This window comes from Oncorhynchus keta, chromosome 34 (genome assembly GCF_023373465.1).
Source record: "Oncorhynchus keta strain PuntledgeMale-10-30-2019 chromosome 34, Oket_V2, whole genome shotgun sequence".
NCBI lineage: Eukaryota > Metazoa > Chordata > Actinopteri > Salmoniformes > Salmonidae > Oncorhynchus > Oncorhynchus keta.
The window spans coordinates 68,583,413-68,610,559 of record NC_068454.1 but is presented as its reverse complement, the minus strand read 5'-3'; the positions used below and the strand labels follow the sequence as shown (position 1 = coordinate 68,610,559).

General features: G+C 45.9%; 1 protein-coding gene across 1 annotated transcript in view; it reads right to left on the bottom strand.

Moving 5' to 3' along the window:
• The window catches only part of LOC118367638 (Wilms tumor protein 1-interacting protein-like), a 39,608-nt gene that overhangs the window by 8,136 nt on the left and 4,325 nt on the right, over window positions 1–27,147 (bottom strand). The window contains exons 2-5 of the mRNA XM_052494559.1: window positions 14,438–14,539; window positions 3,020–3,087; window positions 2,271–2,333; window positions 1,243–1,373 (exon numbers count right to left, since the gene is read on the bottom strand). Coding sequence (XP_052350519.1) covers window positions 1,243–1,373; window positions 2,271–2,333; window positions 3,020–3,087; window positions 14,438–14,539 — 364 coding nt within the window. The remainder of the gene's footprint in view (window positions 1–1,242; window positions 1,374–2,270; window positions 2,334–3,019; window positions 3,088–14,437; window positions 14,540–27,147) is intronic.

Below are 27,147 nucleotides of genomic sequence, written 5' to 3'. Positions count from 1 at the left end.
ATCCTGTAAGCAGTCTATTGTCAAGGTATAACAGCAATCCATGCTTTGGTTTAGTTTCATTGGCACTGTTTCCACATGCTAACATTTTAGCATTTGTGGCACAAATACCATTCAAGTCATGTGACCAATTAGCATTAGCATTTTTTGGGCATCATGTTCACAGCATCTATAAGTTACTTTGTTGAGGATGCTGGTTCGAATCCCCGAGCCGACTAGGTGAAAAATCTGGTGGTGTGACCTTGAGCAAGGCACTTAAACCTAATTTCTCTTGTAAGTCGCTAAAATATAAATGTAAATGTTGAGCTTCACAACCACTTTTTTATTTTACATTTTTATTGAACCTTTATTTAATTGGGCAAATCAGTTAAGAACAAATTCTTCTTTACAATGACGGCCTACCCCTTCCAAACCCGGGCGACGCTGGGCCAATTGTGCGCCACCCTACGGGACTTCCAATCACGGCCGGTTGTGATCAGTCGGGAATCGAACCACGGTCTGTAGTGATGCCTCTAGCCCTGAGATGCAGTACCTTAGACTGATGCGCCACTCGGGAGTCAAATGATGATTTGGACTTTCGGATGATTTGGACATGATGCCCGAAAAATGCAAATATCGGTTTCATGACTTCAATGGGATTGGCGCCATGAATGCTAAAATGTTAGCATGTGGAAGCAGTGCCAGGGAAACTAAACAAAAGCATTGATTGATGTCATTCCTTGTCCATAGACTGCCTATAGATTGAGGAAACCAATGTGTAATTTTGTAATTTGGGTGAACTATCCCTTTAATCAAAGCAACAGTATGCTAGAGAATGAATGCTAGTGACAATTCACCATGAATAGGCGGGAAAATACATCTGGTGGCTTCAGTACAGTGAGCTCTGATTGCTCTAACATAAGGCCCATGGCTCTTAGTTTCCTGGGTGGTTGCCCTGGTCTGGCCTGGCCGGCTGCTGTGGATTCCATTGTGACCAGATTCCTGATTCAGTGTGTCTGTTGTGCTTGGCTGAGGTGACCCCATGCTGCTACTCCCTTTGCTCTTCCACAGGCGACTCAGCTCTTCCTACCTAACATCTCCCCTCTCCCCCTTCCTCTCCACGTGGCAAAAATCTGATCCTGCTATGTCCAAATGGAACTGCCGCTGACTTCTGTTATAGCAACATGACTTCTGGCCGTATTGTTAGCGCCAGTTAACCTAATATGTTTATGTTTTGCAGTGTTCATAACGGCTGTACCCACATACCTGTGGTAGTCTTTGACACAGTAAATCTTGTTCTCTGTGTCCACAGTGAAGGGCACTCCGTCCAGACTGTCATTACAGATGACACAACGGAAACAGCCAGGGTGGTAGGACCTCCCAAGGGCCTGCAGGATCTATAGAGGTGGAGGGGGAGAGATAGAAAGGGAGAGGAGAGGGAGAGATAGAAAGGGAGAGGAGAGAGAGAGAGAAAGAGAAGGGGAGAGAGAAAGAGAGGAGAGGGAGAAAGACAGAAAGAGAGAAGGGCAGAGGGAGAGAGAGAGAGAGAGAGAGAGAGAGAGAGAGAGAGAGAGAGAGAGAGAGAGAGAGAGAGAGAGAGAGAGAGAGAGAGAGAAGGGGCAACGGAGAAAGGCACAGAGAGAGGAGGGGATAGAGAGAGCAACAGAAGGGGAGTAAGTGCGAGAGAGAGAGAATTTCAATGCTTTATCATATCGAACAAGTAGTGGATCGCTGATCACTCATCCATGGAGCATAGAGTTGATTGTCTTACAGTTAGTAGCTGAGGGAAGCAGTGTGTTGGAGAGAGAGACAGTGATATTAGGAAAACAGATCTGTCCGCCCTGCTACAGCTATGTATGGTTAACATGTGTAAAGCCATGTCATGGTAAATCCTTCATGTGTTACTATACCTGCTGATGACTACTGGCCTTGGGTTTTATATTCTCTCTATGTGTCCTGGTTTTACCCTAGAGTGTGTGTTTGTGTGTGCGTGTGTGTGTGTGTGTGTTTGTGCGTGCGTGTGTGTGCGTGTCCTGAAACCACCACTTCCTCCTAAGCTTTCTCCAGATGTAACCACAGGAAGTTCCCTGAAGGAGGAGTGACTCTATGTTTCTGCTGCCCAACACACTGATGGAAGGCACACACACACACACACACACACACACACACACACACACACACACACACACACACACACACACACACACACACACACACACACACACACACACACACACACACACACACACACACACACACACACACACACACACACAGGCAGCAGAAACACTCACCATATCCATGATCAGATGTCCGCATGCGTTACACTTGTCTGCAGACTGCTGGAATCCAGAATACTGGAACAGGCAGAGGAGAGGGGAGGACAGTGAGGTTACGGCTGCTACATCATCTCATAGGAAACTGCTGGCATCTTAGACTGACTCTTAGTCTTCTTCTCATATGAGCCCAGTCCACCTCATATGATACATGAGGGAATTCTCCCACATCAACTTAATGTTTAATTAGGGATAAACACAACCATGTCCAGAAATAGTCCTCTCTAATACCAGGTGAGATACAGTAAGTTAGACTCATTAGCAGCACAGAGACAGTAGGACAACTGATTGAATCGACTAGTAACAGACAAACTGTAATGTAATGGAGCGTGTTGTTGTGAGAGGGCAGCTGAGTTAAACATGGGTCCTCCTGCTTGTCCTTCTTTATACAAGGTGTCACTGTGTAATGCCCAGGGCCGTATGCCTCTAAAACATGGATAAGTACAAGCTCCAGTTACCCAACTCCCCTCCCCTCCCTAATGCCCCTACAGGAGTAAACTGATCCAGAATTTCTTAGAAACTTGAACCTGGGCCACGAGGTGAAGAAATCAAATTTAAACTATAATCTGGAGTCCACAGGTCACGGTCACATATAGTCACAGTAGCACACGGTGGAAGACATATCTGTCGTCAGAAAGATAATACCCTATTCACATACTGCTAAACTATGCAGGGTTCTAGATACAGTATCCAGACGGACTACTTACCAGGAAGTCCTCTTCACAGAACACCTTCCCACCGACGTAGTAAAATGCTTTCCCCCGTAGCCTTCTGCCTGGGACGAAGAACAGAGAGATGGGCTTTTAGAGTATAGACTTCACTGAAACAACACTGAACAATTTGGGCTGGGCCCAACCATGAGATCAAACTGTCTGACCATGATTAGACCAAATATTACTTTTTCCAAATTGCAGCAGATCACACGGGAGGAATCTGGGAGTATTCGGAGAGATGTGTGAACTCCATATGAAATCCTAGCCTGGTCTCAGATCTATTTGACCGCACAAACTGATCTGGGACCAGGCTAATGAGCCCTATACATCTCTCCTAAGCGCTGTGGTAACTTATTTCAGTTCAAAGGCTCCAGAACGTCAGACAGAATCCATTAAGTCTTGCTAATTCCCAGACACCAACTCAAATAAACACTGAGTCTAATACTGTAGCAGCCTCTTGATTTAATCTGCTTCAGAGAGAGACGGGCCTGGTTGGACAGCTTTCTGCTGCACTGGGAACTACTGGGAACACATCTGGGGCCTCGCTGAGACAATCACTAGCACATGAGGGGAAAATGGTGTGATTGAATACAATGACTAAACAGAGCGTAACTGATTAAAACAGAGTTCTCTAATGGTTTGCTTCACGTGGCAAAGAGAGAGAGAGAGACAGAGACTTATTTATTTTCCCTTGTGTACTTTAACCATTTGTGCATTGTTACAACACTGTATATATATATATATATATAATATGACATTTATAATAATAATAATAATATATGCCATTTAGCAGACGCTTTTATCCAAAGCGACTTACAGTCATGTGTGCATACATTCTACGTATGGGTGGTCCCGGGAATCGAACCCACTACCCTGGCGTTACAAGCGCCATGCTCTACCAACTGAGCTACAGAATGTACATTTGTTATATCTTTATTGTTTTGAAACTTCTGTATGTGTAATGTTTACTGTTAATTTTTATTGTTTATTTCACTTTTGTATATTATCTACCTCACTTGCTTTCGCAATGTTAACACATGTTTCCCATGCCAATAAAGCCCCCTGAATTGAATTGAGACCCAGGCCTCAGGCCCAGAGGCAGTGCTAGCTCTTCTTCTTTCCTGCTTTCTGTCTGTTCTCTCCAAGATCGCTCCACACACCAAGAACACTTCCTGTCTGTCTGTCTGAATCCCCCATAATATACCCCCTTCTCCCCTCCCCTCCCTCCATCCCACAGGAAGGGGAAACATTCCACACATTTTCAGGGAGGAGGTGAAGGAGGGACGGGGGAGGGGTTAACACTAGTGAATGGTAGCCTTAATCTCCTGTCTGCCACAGAGCCATTAGCTACACACGTTAGACTAATCAAAAATGTTGAAAGGCGAGTAGAGAGATGGTGCTAAAACAATCAATAACTGCTAAAATAATCACTAACCGATTAGGAACTGATATGTTTTATTCACAGGTCTCAATGTCAGAAAATGGCTGAGGGAATGGGGGTCTTAGCACAACAGGCCTGGGATGGAGAGAAGAGCAGAGCACCGATTGCAATGATACCAGTGGTGACCTGATCATGGCATTGAGGAGGCAGCAGAGTTCAGACAAACAGCTTGGGCACACTGTAGCGAAACCTTTTGCAATGGAAAACGGACATGTGTGTTCTTACTGACAGTTCAGGTAGTTTTGTCCAATAAGAACGCTGAAGTTCAGGTAGTACCTTCCTGTTTCCCTGAGTTAAGGTTTTCTCCCCTACAGAACATGACCCTAATGACCCCTCCCCCCAGGGAAAATAATGAAAAATAAGACTTTCCACAGATTCCTCCTCTCTGGTACTTTAACTCTAAATCCGTGATAAACCTACATTATCCTAAAAACATCTAACACCATGTTGGACCCTCTCAGGGGTAACAACAATAGACACTAAATCACAGTAGAGCTCCTGAAAGCCCACAGCAGCCATCTGAAAGGGTTTGATCCTCTTACGGACATGGATAGAGCCAAACAATGAGACATCCTACTTCTATCAAGGCTTTGAACCTGCGCATTCAGTAGCATTATGAAACTGGCCAAGTTTCCTGACAAAACTCGGAACTAACGGTCTTATCATGTACAAACTTTAATTGAATTACATTGAACTGATTTAAATGGAATGTAACATTCCTTTGTAATAAGTGCCATATGACATGCCTATCCTGCCTGGGGCGGCAGGCAGGATAGGCATGAGCATTGGACTAGTAACCAAAAGGTTGCAAGTTCAAATCCCCGAGCTGACAATCTGTCGTTCTGCCCCTGAACAGGCAGTTAACCCACTGTTCCTAGGCCGTCATTGAAAATAAGAATTTGTTCTTAACTGACTTGCCTAGTAAAATAAAGGTAAAATAAAAATAAAATAAAAAACTTCAGAGGGATAAACTGACAATATCAAGGTCAGAAAGGCAATCGTTACAACAACAAGACAACCATCTCTGCATCAGGAAAAGGTGCAAAACTGTCCCTTGAATAATCATAATTTAATAACCCTATTTCCCCCTTCATTTCCCTCAGGAACGAAGAAAAGCGTGATGGATGGAATGGGGGGATGAACACTTCCTCACATTCCTGCCTTTTTTAGAGAAAGAGAGAGAGGGAGAGAGACAGAGTGAGAGAGAGAGAGAAAAGGCAGGGAGGGAGCCTTGCGAGAAGATAAGATGAATGAATGGCAGAAGAAGACTGTGCAATGAGTAATGACAGAGTTCCAGAAGAATGATGACTCTGTCCCCCCCCAAATATAAATAATAAATGCCTCAGAGACAGAAAACGCACACAGGCCTGGGCTGTTTTCTAGTGAAAACGTTCTTTAATATGTCAAGGTTGATTCTAAGATCTATATGTCCACTTCTCTAACACCTTTCATGAATTATTTATAAGCCTGTCTATTACTGTACTATAAGCACTAGTACATTCATAATACCCATAACCAACCCCTCCTTAGAAAAGCTGTAATGGTTCACAAAAAGCATGTGAATGAAGGTTCATTTAGTTGAATCCTCTCTAATACTTATTTCCCAGCACAACATCATGTGTCCAATAGGGCCTAGAAGTGTTTATTTGGAGGACATTTTTACTCACAGCAAACTCCTCCCTTACCTCAATCACATTCATCAGATGTAGAGTGTAGGGACACAGGGACAGGGTAGGGTGTTTCAGCTTCACAAACTATCCACCATCTAAGAGTGCCAGCATTCAAACCGCAGCAGTTTTCCGATCACTAACGTCACCTCCAATCCATGTTTGTGTTCTATAACGGCAGAAGATTAATTGGAGAGGCTGATGTTGTAAGTTGGGTTGGGATTGGTTGGGCTCAGGACACAACAATTACACTTCTGTTCCCACAAAAAACCACATCCCCCCCCATTCCCACCTCAGCCAGATGCTCGAGTCCACACACGCACTATGCTTCTCTCCGCTTGATCAAATCATGCCGAATCAAGTTCCACTGGGAAAAGCTGGGCGATGACTGCCTAACTGTGTGTCGTGAGGGCAGATTTAGACTCTACGTTTGTGAGAACAGGGCCTCTTTATTGAGGGAGACAAAGACAACACTTACTGAAACGCAAATATCTCTAGTCGTGCTGGTATTAAAGGTGTTCCATTCTCTCTGGTCCAAAGTTGTGAGCAAGATGAGTATTTGAATGAGAATGAAAGTGCAAAATAAATAAAAGTCTTAAACAGAAAGTAAAACATTACAATTCATGGTGGCAAAAATATTTTAGACGTCACGGCGACCAAAACCACTTCCTGCCCATGTAATTTCCCGTCCAGTGCACTTCCCAGCCGTCCAGTCTGCTGATCTGCTCCTGAGATGTGTAATATCATACAAACCTTCACTCTCATTCTCACCTACTCTGGTCTTTAGCGGCCTGCTGTAGCTTTGCTGTCTCTGCTCACCTTCTGGTTTTGTTGCTCCTTCTAACAGCCCTTTGTCTTGACCAACAGATTATTGTCATAGACTACCTGGAAGCCCACTCTATAGCCAACTTTAATAGACCTGGAAGCCCACTCTATAGCCAACTTTAATAGACCTGGAAGCCCACTCTATAGCCAACTTCAATAGACCTGGAAGCCCACTCTATAGCCACTCTGGAAGCCCACTCTATAGCCAACTTTAATAGACCTGGAAGCCCACTCTATAGCCAACTTTAATAGACCTGGAAGCCCACTCTATAGCCAACTTTAATAGACCTGGAAGCCCACTCTATAGCCAACTTTAATAGACCTGGAAGCCCACTCTATAGCCAACTTTAATAGACCTGGAAGCCCACTCTATAGCCAACTTTAATAGACCTGGAAGCCCACTCTATAGCCAACTTTAATAGACCTGGAAGCCCACTCTATAGCCAACTTTAATAGACCTGGAAGTCCACTCTATAGCCAACTTTAATAGACCTGGAAGCCCACTCTATAGCCAACTTTAATAGACCTGGAAGCCCACTCTATAGCCAACTTTAATAGACCTGGAAGCCCACTCTATAGCCAACTTTAATAGACCTGGAAGCCCACTCTATAGCCAACTTTAATAGACCTGGAAGCCCACTCTATAGCCACTCTGGAAGCCCACTCTATAGCCAACTTTAATAGACATGGAAGCCCACTCTATAGCCAACTTTAATAGACATGGAAGCCCACTCTATAGCCAACTTTAATAGACCTGGAAGCCCACTCTATAGCCAACTTTAACAGACCTGGAAGCCCACTCTAAAGCCAACTTTAATAGACATGGAAGCCCACTCTATAGCCAACTTTAATAGACATGGAAGCCCACTCTATAGCCAACTTTAATAGACATGGAAGCCCACTCTATAGCCAACCTTAATAGACCTGGAAGCCCACTCTATAGCCAACTTTAATAGACCTGGAAGCCCACTCTAAAGCCAACTTTAATAGACCTGGAAGCCCACTCTATAGCCAACTTTAATAGACCTGGAAGCCCACTCTATAGCCAACTTTAATAGACCTGGAAGCCCACTCTATAGCCAACTTTAATACCTTCCCCTTTAAGTATTCTAAGTTCAGGGTAATAAAGATTATGTTATGCAACAAAATAACCATGAAGGTGGTAGAGGGGTGAAGGGGGAGGGAGAGTCTGCTTAACAAGACCGTTGTTGTTGTGTGTGTGTGTGTGTGTGTGTGTGTGTGTGTGTGTGTGTGTGTGTGTGTGTGTGTGTGTGTGTGTGTGTGTGTGTGTGTGTGTGTGTGTGTGTGTGTGTGTGTTCCGGCGTAGGTGGAACTTGACAGTGGGTGGTAGGTAGTTCTGAATGGTCTTCCTGTCCTGCCCCGTGCACCCCTACCTCCCTGGGTCCAGCTGGCATAACACCAGTCTGTGTCCTCTCCTCGGATTCCCACTCGGAGGCCCCCTACGCATGCATTCCTCCCCGGCCCGGTCCCTCTCCCTGTGGAGCCGGCCACAGCCTCTGTGCCCTCAGATGGAGAAGGGTATGGGCGGTATGTAGTCAGTGTGTATCTACCTAACTCCCCCCAGTTTAGACACTACCAGCCTCCCTAACTCTGTCCATTCCATGGCTCTTCTTTTTAGTGCCTCACACAGTCACACACACACGCACACACACACACGTCACCTAGTCAAGGGTTTCCCAAACTCGGTCCTAGGTGACACTGAGTGCACATTTAGTTTTTTTGCCCTAGCACTACACAGCTGATTGAAATCATCAAAACGTAATGATCAGTTGGTAGTTTGAATCAGCTGTGTAGTGCTAGGGCAAAAACCACAACGTGCACCCAGATGTGGGGGCCCCAGGGCTGAGTTTGGGAATCCCTGACCTAGTCCACCCAGTGTGTTGAACAGGCACCCATGCAGCTCATGTTGCTATGAGTTGTATTGTATGCTGAGTTCCTGTTCTACTAAATGGAACTGTCACATCATCTCTCCGACACTCATCCCCCGCCCCAGGCACACACACACACACACACACACACACACACACACACACACACACACACACACACACACACACACACACACACACACACACACACACACACACACACACACACACACACATATACACACACCATCAGCTCCATGATTATAACCCAGGAACTGTGGTGTTTAGTTTCAGGGTGTGTCAGTCTCTCCTTCAGCCCACACAAAGAGAAGAGCATGCCACATCAGAACACACAGACCCTGGGACATGAAGCTAGAACACCACAGCTGCAGTTTAGTGGCTCATTAATTCATCAAATCAATCGATGTGATTCAGTTACTCAGGGATTCTTAGAATCAGTGATTCAGTAGTTCACCAACTTTATGGTTCAGTGTCTCACTGATTTAGTGATGTTCAGCTTGGATGGTTCCCTGGCTGCACCAAATTGGCTTCCCCATGCCCTTGCCTGTCTGTCTCCTCACCTCCCATGACCTTGGCTTCTCTCATAGATGAGCTTGTGTTTTCACTGTGATCTCCTTACTAGAACTTCAGAGGGATTCCAGAGCCATCCTGTCCAGATGGTCGCTGCTCTGGTATCTATAGATGAGTCGACCAATTAAAATCCCCCTGTGGAGATGATCTCTGACCTCTGCCCATGCCCATTAGAGGGCAATGTGAGGCCTCCTGACCCCTGACCTGAAAGCTCATGCTCTACCTTCGCTGATTAACACACCCTGTGTTGTCCTTTATCTGCCCAACCGTGTGTCTGTGTGTGTTTGTTAGTGCGTGTGTGTGTGTGTGCGCATGCACGTGCTTACATGCATGTACACAGAAGGTGAGGAAAGAGTGAGTGAGGCAGGTTGGGTTTGTGTATATAGATCAGTAGGTTTGGGGGAAGGCCGGCGTGGTCATAGTAGCGGTCGTAGTAGTGGTAGTGGTCATAGTAGTGGTAGTGGTCGTGGTAGTAGTAGTGGTAGTGGTCGTAGTAGTGGTCATGGTCGTAGTAGTGGTAGTGGTCATAGTAGCGGTTGTAGTAGTGGTCGTGGTCATAGTAGTGGTCATGGTAGTGGTTGTAGTAGTGATAGTGGTCGTAGTAGAGGTAGTGGTCGAAGTAGCGGTAGTGGTCGTAGTAGTGGAAGTTGTCGTAGTAGTGGAAGTTGTCGTAGTAGTGTTTGCGGTCGTAGTAGGTGGTGGTGGTAGTGGTCGTGGTAGTGGTCGTGATCGTAGTAGTAGTTGTGGAAGTAGTAGTGGTCATAGTAGTGTCAGTGGTCATAGTAGTGGTAGTGGTCATAGTAGTGGTAGTAGTAGTGGTAGTGGTCGTAGTAGTGGAAGTGGTCGTAGTGGTGGTAGTGGTAGTAGTAGTGGTAGTGGCCATGGTAGTGGTTGTAGTAGTGGTAGTGGTCGTAGTAGTGGTCGTAGTAGTGGAAGTGGTCGTAGTAGTGGAAGTGGTCGTAGTAGTGGTTGTAGTAGTGGAAGTGGTCGTAGTAGTTGAAGTGGTCGTAGTAGTGGTCGTAGTAGTGGAATTGGTCGTAGTAGTGGCAGTGGTCGTAGTAGTGGTCGTAGTAAGTGGTAATGGTCGTAGTATTGGTAGTGGTCGTAGTAGTGGTAGTGGCCGTGGTCGTAGTTGTGTTGTCGTAGTTGTGGTAGTGGTAGTGGTCATGATAGTGGTCGTACTAGTGGTGGTGGTAGTGATCGTAGTAGTGGTAGTGGTCGTAGTAGTGGTCGTGATAATGGTCGTACTGGTGGTGGTGGTAGTGGTCGTAGTAGTGGTCGTAGTAGTGGTAGTGGTTGTGATAATGGTCGTACTGGTGGTGGTGGTAGTGGTCGTAGTAGTGGCAGTGGTAGTGGTCATTGTGGTGGTAGTGGTCGTGGTAGTGGTCGGTAGTGGTCGTAGTAGTGGTAACGGTCGTAGTAGTGGTGGTAATGGTCGTAGTATTGGTAGTGGTCGTAGTAGTGCTAGTGGAGGTGGTCGTAGTAGTGGTAGTGGTCGTAGTAGTGGTAGTGGCCGTGGTTGTGGTAGTGGTCGTGGCCATGATAGTGTCATAGTGGTGGTAGTGGTCGTGGTAGTGTCCGTGGTCCTGGTAGTGGTCTTGGTAGTGGCCGAATAGTGTTGTAGTAGTGGTCGTGGTAGTGGCCGTGGTCCTGGCAGTGGCCATGATAGTGTCGTAGTAGTGGTAGTCGTCGTAGTGGTAGTGTTCGTATTAGTGGCCGTGGTCGTAGTAGTGGAAGTGGTCGTAGTAGTGGCAGTGGTAGTGGTCATAGTGGTAGTGGTCGTAGTAGTGGCAGTGGTAGTGGTCATTGTGGTGGTAGTGGTCGTAGTAGTGGCAGTGGTAGTGGTCATTGTGGTGGTAGTGGTCGTAGTAGTGGAATTGGTCGTAGTAGTGGCAGTGGTCCTGGTAGTGGTCGTGTAGTGGTCGTGTAAGTGGTAACGGTGTAGTGGTAATGGTCGTAGTATTGGTAGTGGTCGTGGTAGTGCTAGTGGAGGTGGCCAGTGGTAGTGGTCGTAGTAGTGGTAGTGGCCGTGGTTGTGGTAGTGGTCGTAGTAGTGGCAGTGGTCGTAGTAGTGGCAGTGGTCGTAGTAGTGGCAGTGGTCGTAGTAGTGGCAGTGGTCGTAGTAGTGGTAGTGGTCGTAGTAGTGGAAGTGGTCGTAGTAGTGGCAGTGGTAGTGGTCATAGTGGTAGTGGTCGTAGTAGTGGCAGTGGTAGTGGTCATTGTGGTGGTAGTGGTCGTAGTAGTGGAATTGGTCGTAGTAGTGGCAGTGGTCGTGGTAGTGGTCGTAGTAGTGGTCGTAGTAAGTGGTAACGGTCGTAGTAAGTGGTAACGGTCGTAGTATTGGTAGTGGTCGTAGTAGTGCTAGTGGAGGTGGTCGTAGTAGTGGTAGTGGTCGTAGTAGTGGTAGTGGCCGTGGTTGTGGTAGTGGTCGTGGCCATGATAGTGTCATAGTGGTGGTAGTGGTCGTGGTAGTGTCCGTGGTCCTGGTAGTGGTCTTGGTAGTGGCCGTGATAGTGTTGTAGTAGTGGTCGTGGTAGTGGCCGTGGTCCTGGCAGTGGCCATGATAGTGTCGTAGTAGTGGTAGTCGTCGTAGTGGTAGTGTTCGTATTAGTGGCCGTGGTCGTGGTCGTGGTCGTGGTAGTGGTAGTGGTCGTAGTAGTGGCAGTGGTCATAGTGGTGGTAGTGGTCGTAGTAGTGGAATTGGTCGTAGTAGTGGCAGTGGTCGTAGTAGTGGCAGTGGTCGTAGTAGTGGTAGTGGTCGTAGTAGTGGAAGTGGTCGTAGTAGTGGCAGTGGTAGTGGTCATAGTGGTGGTAGTGGTCGTAGTAGTGGAATTGGTCGTGGTAGTGGTCGTAGTAGTGGTCGTAGTAAGTGGTAATGGTCGTAGTATTGGTAGTGGTCATAGTAGTGATAGTGGAGGTGATCGTAGTAGTGGTAGTGGTCGTAGTAGTGGTAGTGGCCGTGGTTGTGGTAGTGGTCGTGGCCATGATAGTGTCATAGTGGTGGTAGTGGTCGTGGTAGTGTCCGTGGTCCTGGTAGTGGTCTTGGTAGTGGCCGTGATAGTGTTGTAGTAGTGGTCGTGGTAGTGGCCGTGGTCCTGGCAGTGGCCGTGATAGTGTCGTAGTGGTGGTAGTCGTCGTAGTGGTAGTGTTCGTATTAGTGGCCGTGGTAGTGGTCGTAGTAGTGGTAGTGGTCGTGATAGTGGTCGTACTGGTGGTGGTGGTAGTGGTTGTAGTAGTGGTAGTGGTTGTAGTAGTGGTAGTGGTCGTAGTAGTGGTAGTGGTCGTGATAATGGTCGTACTGGTGGTGGTGGTAGTGGTTGTAGTAGTGGTAGTGGTTGTAGTAGTGGTAGTGGTCGTGATAATGGTGTTCCTAGTGGTGGTGGCAGTGGTCGTAGTAGTGGTAGTGGTCGTGATAGTGGTCGCATTAGTGGTGGTGGTAGTGGTCTTGGTAGTGGCCGTGATAGTGTTGTAGTAGTGGTCGTGGTAGTGGCCGTGGTCCTGGCAGTGACCGTGATAGTGTCGTAGTAGTGGTAGTCGTCGTAGTGGTAGTGTTCGTATTAGTGGCCGTGGTCGTGGTAGTGGTCGTAGTAGTGGTAGTGGTCGTGATAGTGGTCGTACTAGTGGTGGTGGTAGTGGTCGTAGTAGTGGTAGTGGTCGTAGTAGTGGTAGTGGTCGTGATAATGGTCGTACTGGTGGTGGTGGTAGTGGTCGTAGTAGTAGTAGTGGTTGTAGTAGTGGTAGTGGTCGTGATAATGGTCGTCCTAGTGGTGGTGGTAGTGGTCGTAGTAGTGGTAGTGGTCGTAGTAGTGGTAGTGGTCGTGATAGTGGTCGTACTAGTGGTGGTGGTAGTGGTCGTAGTAGTGGTAGTGGTCGTGATAATGGTCGTACTAGTGGTGGTGGTAGTGGTCGTAGTAGTGGTAGTGATAGTGGTAGTGGTCGTACTAGTGGTGGTGGTAGTGGTCGTAGTAGTGGTAGTGGTCGTGATAGTGGTCGTACTAGTGGTGGTGGTAGTGGTCGTAGTAGTGGTAGTGGTCGTAGTAGTGGTAGTGGTCGTAGTGGTGGTGGTAGTGGTCGTAGTAGTGGTAGTGGTCGTAGTAGTGGTAGTGGTCGTGATAGTGGTCGTACTAGTGGTGGTGGTAGTGGTCGTAGTAGTGGTAGTGGTCGTAGTAGTGGTAGTGGTCGTACTAGTGGTGGTGGTAGTGGTCGTAGTAGTGGTAGTGGTCGTAGTAGTGGTAGTGGTCGTGATAGTGGTCGAACTAGTGGTGGTGGTAGTGGTCGTAGTAGTGGTAGTGGTCGATGCCAATGGCGCGGTATACGTAGATCCGAATTTCAGATGCTGTCCTCTTGGCCGCAGAGACAACATGTTGCTGTTTTTTGCTCATTTCCTGCCATTCTACACATTATGTCATGGGAAAGGGGGATACCTCGTCAGTTGCACAACTGAATACATTCAACTGAAATGTGTCTTTCACATTTAACCCAACCCCTCTGAATCAGAGAGGTGCGGAGGGCTCCCTTAATCAAAATGCTGAGAGACAAATGTGCAATTTTAAAGCTAATTTCCTAGCTAAGTTCTTATGCTATCTGAGTAACTATAACGTTATAACGAAATCAATGGGGGCCCCATGCCATGACATTTTTAGAATTTTAGGCTTTCCCTGTCTAGTTTTATTTTGGTGATTGTTAGTTCTAAAATGTTTAGTTCTCAAAAGATGATCATATAAAAATATATATAGCTCCATTATATTTCCTACATACTTTATATCTGGTTTAAGTCGTTTAAATTAACACGATTTACCATCCATTAAAAAAATATACAAAATAGTTTTAATAATTATAAAATGTTAAGTATATATATATATTTTTAAATATATATTTTATACATATATATTAATATAGGGGGGAAAGTGGTAGGTTACTTACTTCAGGTGAAGTATGTCATGTTAGAGGTAAGGAGAGAGTAGGTGAGGTAGACAGGGTTTACTGTAGTAGTACTTACTGCAGGCGCTGCAGGTGAAGCAGACATCATGATAGAGGCTTCCCATAGCCTGGCAGGCCTCAGTGGCTCCGTACACCGCCTTGTTACACTTCACACAGCTCCCTGGAACACAACACAACAGCCAGGTCAGAGACATGAACACACACTGTGCCACCATCATGTACTTTGGCACCACTACTGTCTCAGTCTTAAGCAGTTGTCCTGTTAGAATAGAACGTTAGAATTGTACACATTCCATAACATGAATAAAGAGGCTGGATCCATAACAAGCAGCCTGACAAAACCAGACACAAACAATGGAATGAAAAAGGCCTAACAACAGTCAAAGGAAATGAGTTAGCCATGCTGTATCATTGAAAGGGGAAATATATTCCAATCTGCTTGTTTGGTTTGGCTCTGGGTTAGAGGGGTCTGTCACATAAAAGACCTGTTCCTACCAAATGCTGCTCCCTGCACACACTGCAGCTAGACAGACGGCACGCACACACACACACACACACACACACACACACACACACACACACACACACACACACACACACACACACACACACACACACACACACACACACACACACACACACACACACACACACACACACACACACACACACCTCTTTCGCCTCCCCTTTATAGACCACCAGTCAGACAGGACAGGAAGTGAGAGGTTGGTAGTAGAGACAGACAAGAGAAGGAAAAAGAGCGAAAGGGGTGAGAGAAAGAGGACAGAGGAGAAAGGGATAGAAAAGTAAGAGACTGTAATGCAAGTTGGAGAGCTGTCCAAGCATACCTGTGGAGGGTGAGGTTCAGTAGTTCATATGGGCCAACTGTTATTGGGTTGTCACCCAGAACATGCCATGTCTTGATCAATGTATCTATCATGTTGGGTCTTCACAGCCAGTGGTTTGTTCTGTCACCCTCTTCAATCATGCATGTGCATACTGCAGTGCATAGCAACGTACACACACACACACATAGCTAATCATGCAGTATAATCTAGTCAGCTGACAGGCAGCAGAGGTGGAAAGTTCCATAGACTGATAGAGAGTGTGAGAGTGAGAGAAAGAAAGACAGAAAGAGTGAGAGAAAGAAAGACAGAAAGAGAGTGAAAGAGAGTCCAGTGAAAATAGAAAGAGCTCTTGTGTCATGTGTCCTCTGAGGTGTTTTGAGTGCTGAGATCTTCTGACTGAGCTGAGAGGTTGGCAGTGTGCTGAGAGAGATGTGGTAACAGAACAACATGAGCCCACAGCAGCATGGCGTGGCACTGTGCTGAAACAACAGTGTGTTACACACACAACATTCCCCAGGGGGACGAAGACCACGCCAGGGACAGTACCGCCTCGCCTGGCCACTCACAAAGAACCTTCTGTCTCTGGCCTGCTCTCCTGCAGACAGACATCACCAGGCACTACGTCTGTACACCTCCCCTAACCCACTGGCAGCATCCCCAATGCTCCTCTACTCCCTACATTGGGAATAGGGGACCATTTGCAACGCATCCACTGTCAGCCACAGACAAGAGACAACATTAAGTTTCAACTCTTCATACTTGTAACACAATATAGAGCTTTACACACAATATAGAGCTATACACACAATATAGAGCTTTACACACAATATAGAGCTATACACACAATATAGAGCTATACATACAATATAGAGCTATACACACAATATAGAGCTATACACACAATATAGAGCTTTACACACAATATAGAGCTATACATACAATATAGAGCTATACACACAATATAGAGCTATACACACAATATAGAGCTTTACACACAATATAGAGCTTTACACACAATATAGAGCTATACACACAATATAGAGCTATACACACAATATAGAGCTATACACACAGTATAGAGCTATACATGCAATATTGAGCTTTACACACAATATAGAGCTATACACAGTTTATTATGTACACCACCATGTTCACAAAAATGGATTGCTCCTACAGACAGTGAGTCACGTGGCTGTGGCTTGCTATATAAAGCAGGCAGACAGGCATTCAGTTACTGTTTGATCGAATGGGCAAAACGAGGGATCTAAGCGACTTTGAGCATGTTATGATCATCGAAGCCAGGCGCGCCGGTTCCAGTACTTCAGAACGGCCGGTCTCCTGGGCTTTTCACGCAGGACAGTCTCTAGGGTTTACCGAGAATGGTGCGACAAACAGTCAGCGACAGTCCTGTGGGAGAAAACAGCTCGTTGATGAAAGGTCGAAGAAGGATGGCAAGAATTGTGCAAGCAAAGAGGCGGGCCACAAATAGCGGCGCAGTACAACAGTGGTGTGCAGAACGGCATCTCGCAACGCACAATTCGTCGGTCCTTGTCATGGATGGGCTAATGCAGCAGACGACCACACGGGCTTCCTCTCCTATCAGCTAAAAACAAGAATAAGCGGCGGCTCCAGTGGGCACACGATCACCAACTCTAGACAATTGAGGAGTGAAAAACATGAATCCCGGTTCCTGTTGCGTCATGCTGGTGGCAGTCAGGATTTGGTGTCAGCAGCATGACTCCATGGCCCCATCCAGCCTGGTGTTAATGGTACAGGCTGGTGATGTAATGGTGTGGGGAATGTTTTCCTGGCACACGAGTAGGTCCCTTGAAATCAATTGAGCAATGTTTCCATGCCCGAAGAATTCAGGCTGTTCTGGAGGCAAAGGGGAGTCTGACCCGGTACTAGATGGGTGTACCCAATAAACTGAATGTACACAACACATTAGGAACACCTGCTCTTTCCATTACATAGACTGACCAGGGGAATCCAGGTAAAAACTATGATCCCTTAATGATGTCACTTATTAAATCCACTTCAATCAGTTTAGATGAAGGGGAGGAGACAGGTTACACAAGGATTTTTGAGACACGGATTGTGTATGTGTGCCATTCAGAGGGTGAATGTGTCACGGCCTGATCTGTTTCACCTGTCCCTGTCCTTGTGACAGTCCGTCCTGTTTGTCAAGCTTAACAGCATTCGTCCTGTCAGCTTCTGTCTTTTCCCAGCCTCTCTTTTTCTCTTCCTCCTAGTTTTTGACCCTTGCCTGTCCTGACCCTGTACCCACCCACCTGACCACTCCTCCCATCACCGAGCCTACCTGCCGTCCTGTACCTTTGCTCCTACTCTGGATTTTCGACCTCTGCCTACCTTGACCTGTCGTTTGTCTGCCCCTGTTGTTACAATAAACATTGTTACTTCAACACAGTCTGCACTTGGGTCTTACCTTGATACCTGATAGAATGGGCAAGACAGAAGATTGAAGTGCCTTTGAACAGGGTATGGTAGTAGGTGCCAGGCACATCGGTTTGTGTCAATAACTACAACACTGCTGGGTTTTTCCATGCTCAAGAATAGTCCACCACCGAAAGGACATCAAGCCAACTTGACACAACTGTAGGAAGCATTTGAGTCAACATGGGCCAGCATCCCTGTGGAATGCTTTCAACACCTTGTAGAGTCCATGCCCCAACGAATTGAGGCTGTTTTAAGTGTATATACTTAATTGAATCAACATCTCCTGTTAACTACAACACAGTCCTCTAGTCTGGCCTTATAACCTATGACTGGCTTTAAGACATTTGTCCTGTCTATCATGACTCTCAGATACTGTAAAACAATATAGGAATACCTCTGATACTGTAACACAATACAGGAATACCTCTGATACTGTAACACAATACAGGAATACCTCTGATACTGTAACACAATACAGGAATACCTCTGATACTGTAACACAATACAGGAATACCTCTGATACTGTAACACAATACAGGAATACCTCTGATACTGTAACACAATACAGGAATACCTCTGATACTGTAACACAATACAGGAATACCTCTGATACTGTAACACAATACAGGAATACCTCTGATACTGTAACACAATACAGGAATACCTCTGATACTGTAACACAATACAGGAATACCTCTGATACTGTAACACAATACAGGAATACCTCTGATACTGTAACACAATACAGGAATACCTCTGATACTGTAACACAATACAGGAATACCTCTGATACTGTAACACAATACAGGAATACCTCTGATACTGTAACACAATACAGGAATACCTCTGATACTGTAACACAATACAGGAATACCTCTGATACTGTAACACAACATAGGAATACCTCTGATACTGTAACTGATACTTTAAAACAATACAGGAATACCTCTGATACTGTAACACAATACAGGAATACCTCTGATACTGTAACTGATACTTTAAAACAATACAGGAATACGTCTGATACTGTAAAACAATATAGGAATGAGCTATATACACACCTTATTGAATTAACCCTCCCCTCAAAATTACAATAAACCACTGTAGCCTACAGCACAGCCGCATCTACCTTATCCCCTTATATAACAATGTCTGGAGATTGCAGGCTTGTTTTCGAGTTGCTGTGTGTTTTGTTGCCAACCTATTTTGCTACCTGACAACTTTACGGTTTTCACTTTTTAATTACCGTTCATATATTTATTTATTTTTTCCTCAACTTTTTCACTCCGGACGCTTTACCTGGACACGATTCGTCAGGACCTCCAACAGCCGAAACTAAGTAGTAACATTAACATGATGCCTTCTAATTGCAGTCGCTGTACTCGCCTTACGGCGAGGATAGCTGTGCTACAAGCCCAGCTTCAGACACAATCGTTAGGCAAGGGTAATTTCAGTTTAGGAAAGGAAGAAACAGTGTCTGTGCCACCAGTACAGATAGTAGTATAAATCCCCTGGCACAGTCCCCGCAGCCGGACAACTTTCTCACGGTTTCTGGAAGGAAATGCTGTAGGAACGCTCAACCGGTGTCGCTCACTCAGCTGACAGAAACTTTCAACCGGTTTTCCCCATTAAGCAGCGGGTCGGGGTCAGCGGCCGAGTCTTCTCTGGTCTCTACTCCTCCCATTACGGGGTCTGAGACGCCGAAGCTTCCCACCATTAGCTCTGACAAATTGAAAACTAGTCATTGGTGACTCCATTACCCGCAGTATTAGACTTAAAACGAATCATCCAGCGATCATACACTGTTTACCAGGGGGCAGGGCTACCGACGTTAAGGCTAATCTGAAGATGGTGCTGGCTAAAGCTAAAACTGGCGAGTGTAGAGAGTATAGAAATATTGTTATCCACGTCGGCACCAACGATGTTAGGATGAAACAGTCAGAGATCACCAAGCGCAACATAGCTTCTGCGTGCATATCAGCTAGAAAGATGTGTCGGCATCGAGTAATTGTCTCTGGCCCCCTCCCAGTTAGGGGGAGTGATGAGCTCTACAGCAGAGTCTCACAACTCAATCGCTGGTTGAAAACTGTTTTCTGCCCCTCCCAAAAGATAGAATTTGTAGATAATTGGCCCTCTTTCTGGGACTCACCCACAAACAGGACCAAGCCTGACCTGCTGAGGAGTGACGGACTCCATCCTAGCTGGAGGGGTACTCTCATCTTATCTACCAACATAGACAGGGCTCTAACTCCTCTAGCTCCACAATGAAATAGGGTGCAGGCCAGGCAGCAGGCTGTTAGCCAGCCTGCCAGCATAGTGGAGTCTGCCACTAGCACAGTCAGTGTAGTCAGCTCAGATATCACCATTGAGACCGTGTCTGTGCCTCGACCTAGGTTGGGCAAAATTAAACATGGCGGTGTTCGCCTTAGCAATCTCACTAGGATAAAGACCACCTCCATTCCTGTCATTACTGAAAGAGATCATGATACCTCACATCTCAAAATAGGGCTACTTAATGTTAGATCCCTTACTTCAAAGGCAATTAATAGTCAATGAACTAATCACTGATCATAATCTTGATGTGATTGGCCTGACTGAAACATGGCTTAAGCCTGATGAATTTACTGTTTTAAATGAGGCCTCACCTCCTGGCTACACTAGTGATCATATCCCCCGTGCATCCCGCAAAGGCGGAGGTGTTGCTAACATTTACGATAGCAAATTTTAATTTACAAAAAAAAAATGACGTTTTCGTCTTTTGAGCTTCTAGTCATGAAATCTATGCAGCCAACTCAATCACTTTTTATAGCTACTGTTTACAGGCCTCCTGGGCCATATACAGCGTTTCTCACTGAGTTCCCTGAATTCCTATCGGACCTTGTAGTCATAGCAGATAATATTCTAATCTTTGGTGACTTTAATATTCACATGGAAAAGTCCACAGACCCACTCCAAAAGGCTTTCGGAGCCATCATCGACTCAGTGGGTTTTGTCCAACATGTCTCTGGACCCACTCACTGTCACAGTCATACGCTGGACCTAGTTTTGTCCCATGGAATAAATGTTGTGGATCTTAATGTTTTTCCTCATAATCCTGGACTATCGGACCACCATTTTATTACGTTTGCAATTGCAACAAATAATCTGCTCAGACCCCAACCAAGGAGCATCAAAAGTCCTGCTATGAATTCACAGACAACACAAAGATTCCTTGATGCCCTTGCAGACTCCCTCTGCCTACCCAAGGACGCCAGAGGACAAAAATCAGTTAACCACCTAACTGAGGATCTCAATTTAACCTTGCGCAATACCCTAGATGCAGTTGCACCCCTAAAAACTAAAAACATTTCTCATAAGAAACTAGCTCCCTGGTATACAGAAAATACCCGAGCTCTGAAGCAAGCTACCAGAAAATTGGAACGGAAATGGCGCCACACCAAACTGGAAGTCTTCCGACTAGCTTGGAAAGACGGTACCGTGCAGTACCGAAGAGCCCTTACTGCTGCTCGATCATCCTATTTTTCTAACTTAATTGAGGAAAATAAGAACAATCCGAAATTCCTTTTTGATACTGTCGCAAAGCTAACTAAAAAGCAGCATTCCCCAAGAGAGGATGACTTTCACTTTAGCAGTGATAAATTCATGAACTTCTTTGAGGAAAAGATTATGATTATTAGAAAGCAAATTACGGACTCCTCTTTAAACCTGCGTATTCCTCCAAACCTCAGTTGTCCTGAGTCTGCACAACTCTGCCAGGACCTAGGATCAAGAGAGACGCTCAAGTGTTTTAGTACTATATCTCTTGACACAATGATGAAAATAATCATGGCCTCTAAACCTTCATGCTGCATACTGGACCCTATTCCAACTAAACTACTGAAAGAGCTGCTTCCTGTGCTTGGCCCTCCTATTGTTGAACATAATAAACGGCTCTCTATCCACTGGATGTGTACCAAACTCACTAAAAGTGGCAGTAATAAAGCCTCTCTTGAAAAAACCAAACCTTGACCCAGAAAATATAAAAAACTATCGGCCTATATCGAATCTTCCATTCCTCTCAAAAAATTTAGAGAAGGCTGTTGCGCAGCAACTCACTGCCTTCCTGAAGACAAACAATGTATACGAAATGCTTCAGTTTGGTTTTAGACCCCATCAAAGCACTGAGACGGCACTTGTGAAGGTGGTAAATGACATTTTAATGGCATCGGACCGAGGCTCTGCATCTGTCCTCGTGCTCCTAGACCTTAGTGCTGCTTTTGATACCATCGATCACCACATTCTTTTGGAGAGATTGGAAACCCAAATTGGTCTACACGGACATGTTCTGGCCTGGTTTAGATCTTATCTGTCGGAAAGATATCAGTTTGTCTCTGTGAATGGTTTGTCCTCTGACAAATCAACTGTAAATTTCGGTGTTCCTCAAGGTTCCGTTTTAGGACCACAATTGTTTTCACTATATATTTTACCTCTTGGGGATGTTATTCGAAAACATAATGTTAACTTTCACTGCTATGCGGATGACACACAGCTGTACATTTCAATGAAACATGGTGAAGCCCTAAAATTGCCCTCGCTAGAAGCATGTGTTTCAGAGATAAGGAAGTGGATGGCTGCAAACATTCTACTATTAAACTCGGACAAAACAGAGATGCTTGTTCTAGGTCCCAAGAAACAAAGAGATCTTCTGTTGAATCTGACAATTAATCTTAATGGTTGTACAGTCGTCTCAAATAAAACTGTGAAGGACCTCGGCGTTACTCTGGACCCTGATCTCTCTTTTGAAGAACATATCAAGACCATTTCGAGGACAGCTTTTTTCCATCTACGTAATATTGCAAAAATCAGAAACTTTCTGTCCAAAAATGATGCAGAAAAATTAATCCATGCTTTTGTCACTTCTAGGTTAGACTACTGCAATGCTCTACTTTCCGGCTACCCGGATAAAGCACTAAATAAACTTCAGTTAGTGCTAAATACAGCTGCTAGAATCCTGACTAGAACCAAACAATTTGATCATATTACTCCAGTGCTAGCCTCTCTACACTGGCTTCCTGTCAAAGCAAGGGCTGATTTCAAGGTTTTACTGATAACCTACAAAGCATTACATGGGCTTGCTCCTACCTATCTCTCTGATTTGGTCCTGCCGTACATACCTACACGTACGCTACGGTCACAAGACGCAGGCCTTCTAATTGTCCCTAGAATTTCTAAGCAAACAGCTGGAGGCAGGGCTTTCTCCTATAGAGCTCCATTTTTATGGAACGGTCTGCCTACCCATGTCAGAGACGCAAACTCGGTCTCAACCTTTAAGTCTTTACTGAAGACTCATCTCTTCAGTGGGTCATATGATTGAGTGTAGTCTGGCCCAGGAGTGGGAAGGTGAACGGAAAGGCTCTGGAGCAACGAACCGCCCTTGCTGTCTCTGCCTGGTCGGTTCCTCTCTTTCCACTGGGATTCTCTGCCTCTAACCCTATCACAGGGGCTGAGTCACTGGCTTACTGGGGCTCTCTCATGCCGTCCCTGGAGGGGGTGTGTCACCTGAATGGGTTGATTCACTGTTGTGGTCATCCTGTCTGGGTTGGCGCCCCCCTTGGGTTGTGCCGTGGCGGAGATCTTTGTGGGCTATACTCAGCCTTGTCTCAGGATGGTAAGTTGGTGGTTGAAGATATCCCTCTAGTGGTGTGGGGGCTGTGCTTTGGCAAAGTGGGTGGGGTTATATCCTTCCTGTTTGGCCCTGTCCGGGGGTGTCCTCGGATGGGGCCACAGTGTCTCCTGACCCCTCCTGTCTCAGCCTCCAGTATTTATGCTGCAGTAGTTTGTGTCGGGGGGCTAGGGTCAGTTTATTATATCTGGAGTACTTCTCCTGTCCTATTCGGTGTCCTGTGCGTTCTCTAATTCTCTCCTTCTTTCTTTCTCTCTCTCGGAGGACCTGAGCCCTAGGACCATGCCCCAGGACTACTTGACATGATGACTCCTTGCTGTCCCCAGTCCACCTGGCCATGCCTGCCCCGTTTCAACTGACCTGAGCCCTAGGACCATGCCCCAGGACTACCTGACATGATGACTCATTGCTGTCCCCAGTCCACCTGGCCATGCTGCTGCTCCAGTTTCAACTGTTCTGCCTTACTATTATTCGACCATGCTGGTCATTTATGAACATTTGAACATCTTGGCCATGTTCTGTTATAATTTCCACCCGGCACAGCCAGAAGAGGACTGGCCACCCCACATATGCTCTCTCTAATTCTCTCTTTCTTTCTCTCTCTCGGAGGACCTGAGCCCTAGGACCGTGCCCCAGGACTACCTGACATGATGACTCCTTGCTGTCCCCAGTCCACCTGGCCATGCTGCTGCTCCAGTTTCAACTGTTCTGCCTTATTATTATTTATTTACTCCTGAGGTGCTGACCTGTTGCACCCTTGACAACTACTGGTCCATTTGTCATTTATGAACATTTGAACATCTTGGCCATGTTCTGTTATAATCTCCACCCGGCACAGCCAGAAGAGGACTGGCCACCCCACATAGCCTGGTTCCTCTCTAGGTTTCTTCCTAGGTTTTGGCCTTTCTAGGGAGTTTTTCCTAGCCACCGTGCTTCTACACCTGCATTGCTTGCTGTTTGGGGTTTTAGGCTGGGTTTCTGTATAGCACTTTGAGATATCAGCTGATGTACGAAGGGCTATATACATACATTTGATTTGATTTTGATTTGATTTGGAGATTAAGGGCCTACTCCTCTCATGTGTTCCTCCCTCTTCATCTATCCCTCCTCTACCCCTCCTCTATCCCTCCTCTACCCCTCCTCTTCCTCTATCCCTCCTCTCCTCTCCTCCAAAATCTGGCCTCAACCCTGGAATTCTAGGTTTAATCCATCATTAGACTGACTGACAGACAGTCAGTTCTACTATATGGACTCAACAGGTTGGGTTTGTTTAGCTCAACTTTTCGTCTTACTTGGTTGACTTTTCAAAACTGAGAATTGCGTGATTTTCCACCAGAGTTGAAAGTCACAGCTGGTGTTTGTAATGCACATGCCATTGAAACTATAAAATGCACTCAAAAGTAAGAGGGATACATAAAACAACCAAACAAACTGGTTCCTGTTTGGGACAAACATTCTTAGGTAAAGAAGCAACATTTTTCTCCCTGATTACAGTCCCATATTCCAAAATCCCTGTGATTTTATAGGGGAGTGCTTTCTTTATCGGTTATGAGGGCATGGGTGAGGGGGGAATGGAATCAAAACACAGAGCCAAAACTTCACCCCCCATCCTCCCCCTCACCTCACCCCCCAAACACCAGCCCAGTTGTCAAAACGTCTGCCTCTACTGCTTCCCAATGGCTCACAACAAGCCTCTTCATAAACCTCCACAATCTCTGACAGGAACTTGATATTATGGTAGTTGACTTGTCATGTTAGAAGCCAAATAAGACTACTGCACTTAGTAATATCCATATGGTAGTTATTATTTTGTGTGTGTATCATATGGAAGTATTAGAATCCAAGGCTAGGACATTATGAAATCACATCAACACTGGTCCCACCCAAAACAACAGCCTAAAATCACAAAAACATTCTCTCACTACACTCACACACATTTACTAATACAACCAATCAAACACTGAAGCAAGGCCCCAGGCCCAGACACAGAGAGAGATAAAGAGGGAGGAGAGAGAGAGAGAGATGCACACACACACACACAAAGGCTTCCTGCAGGACTTGTCAGGGGTACAGATTGAGTGCCAAAGCAGAAGCCAAGACACCCTGGGAAGAGTTAAGGTAAAGTGTCCAGTCAACAGACAGACTACAGCCTGATAGGAGAAAGCCATCCTTAATCACAACACAATACAAAGCACTCAACCTCTACTATCTGTGTGTGTGTGTGGCGACAGTGATCCCCTCCTCCCTCTGTCCTGTCCCACCACTCACCCTTCCTGTCTGACCTCCCACCCATAAATCTGCTCTCCACTCTGCCTCTCTTTCCCTGCTCTACCTCCCTCCCTCTCTCTCTCACAGCCAAAGACGCACCAAAAGGTTCTATAAATTAACCCGAAGTACCTTCTGCTAATCTAATCATTTATGAAACTAAGTGAGCTCCCCACCCACTCTTTATATTCCTCAGCCCCGTCCCGTCCTCCAGACATTCCTCTGTGTTCCCCTGGTGCAGCCGTTTGGCACGACACTCAGTTTCCCAGAACATCCAGCTACAGCTCTGCCAATCAGAGCAGAGAGTATATGATATGAGAGACCCCAGCCCTAGCTGGCTGGAACTCACTCGGCATGGGTCTGAAATGGCACCCTATACCCTATACAGTGCACTACTATATGGGCCCTGGTCACAAGTAGTGCACTAAATAGGCAACAGGGTATCATTTTAGAGGTGGCCCATATGAGCCTTTAGGATGGCCACACTAATCTCCCTTTTACATGAACCTACTACATCGCTAGGTATATGCCCCCAGTGTAAATATGACTTACATACTTCATACTCTATAGTCACACTGGTCAATAATATACTGTATCATACAAATGAGGCAATCCTTTAATAAATTACATATTGAACTGATAACCCTGGAATAGAACATCATTCCCATAGTATTATGGTTCTTCATTTAGCCATAGTTTGCTTGTTAAAGAGGAGTAACTCAACACAATCTGGCCTTAATGACCATATACTCTTATAAACTTTACCCGACACAGCCACCCCTCGGAGCCTGGTTCCTCTCTAGGTTTCTTCCTATGACCCTGGCTTTCTAGGGAGTTTCTCCTAGCCACTGTGCTTGCTCTTTGAGTATCCAGACCTATGGTTCAGGCTGAAAGAATACTCCTCTCCTTTCAGTGGAAAAAGCAGGTCAGGGATGGATCTTCTCTTTCAGTTCAGTATGTAGACCAGGCCAGGAACTGCATCTGGCCGTCACGCAGGCTATTTTATGGCACGACAGCATAACGCAGAACATTAGTGTGTGCTGGGTGTGTGTGCTGTGAGCGTGTCAGCGTTACAGTATTGTCATACACAAAGGTTCTACCATCTTCCACTGCGGCCCCCCACAGGAATCTCTATAACATGTGTGCTTATGAATCTGTGTGGATGTGTTCAGCATGACAGCGACATACCCCAGAACATCTTCCCTTACATACTGAATGAGTGGACCTCTGGGGGTCTGGGACGGGGTTCTCTCTCTCTCTCTCTCTGGCCTTGCCTCAACATGCCAAACACATCTGGATGAGGAGGAAAAACTCTGGGCCTTACCTTCAGGACATAGTATACTGTACACATATTCTCCACCAGGACTAGCCTGGAACTGGGCTCTCAGAGCAGAGTAATAAACACCTTGTCAGCAGTTTATAACTGCAGCACACAGAGTACAGGTCTGGTACGGTACAGCAGTATAGCTGGGGGAAAGACAGCCAAGCACTTATTTTCTCCCCGTTTTTTCCAAATAACAATTTCCTGAGAGCACG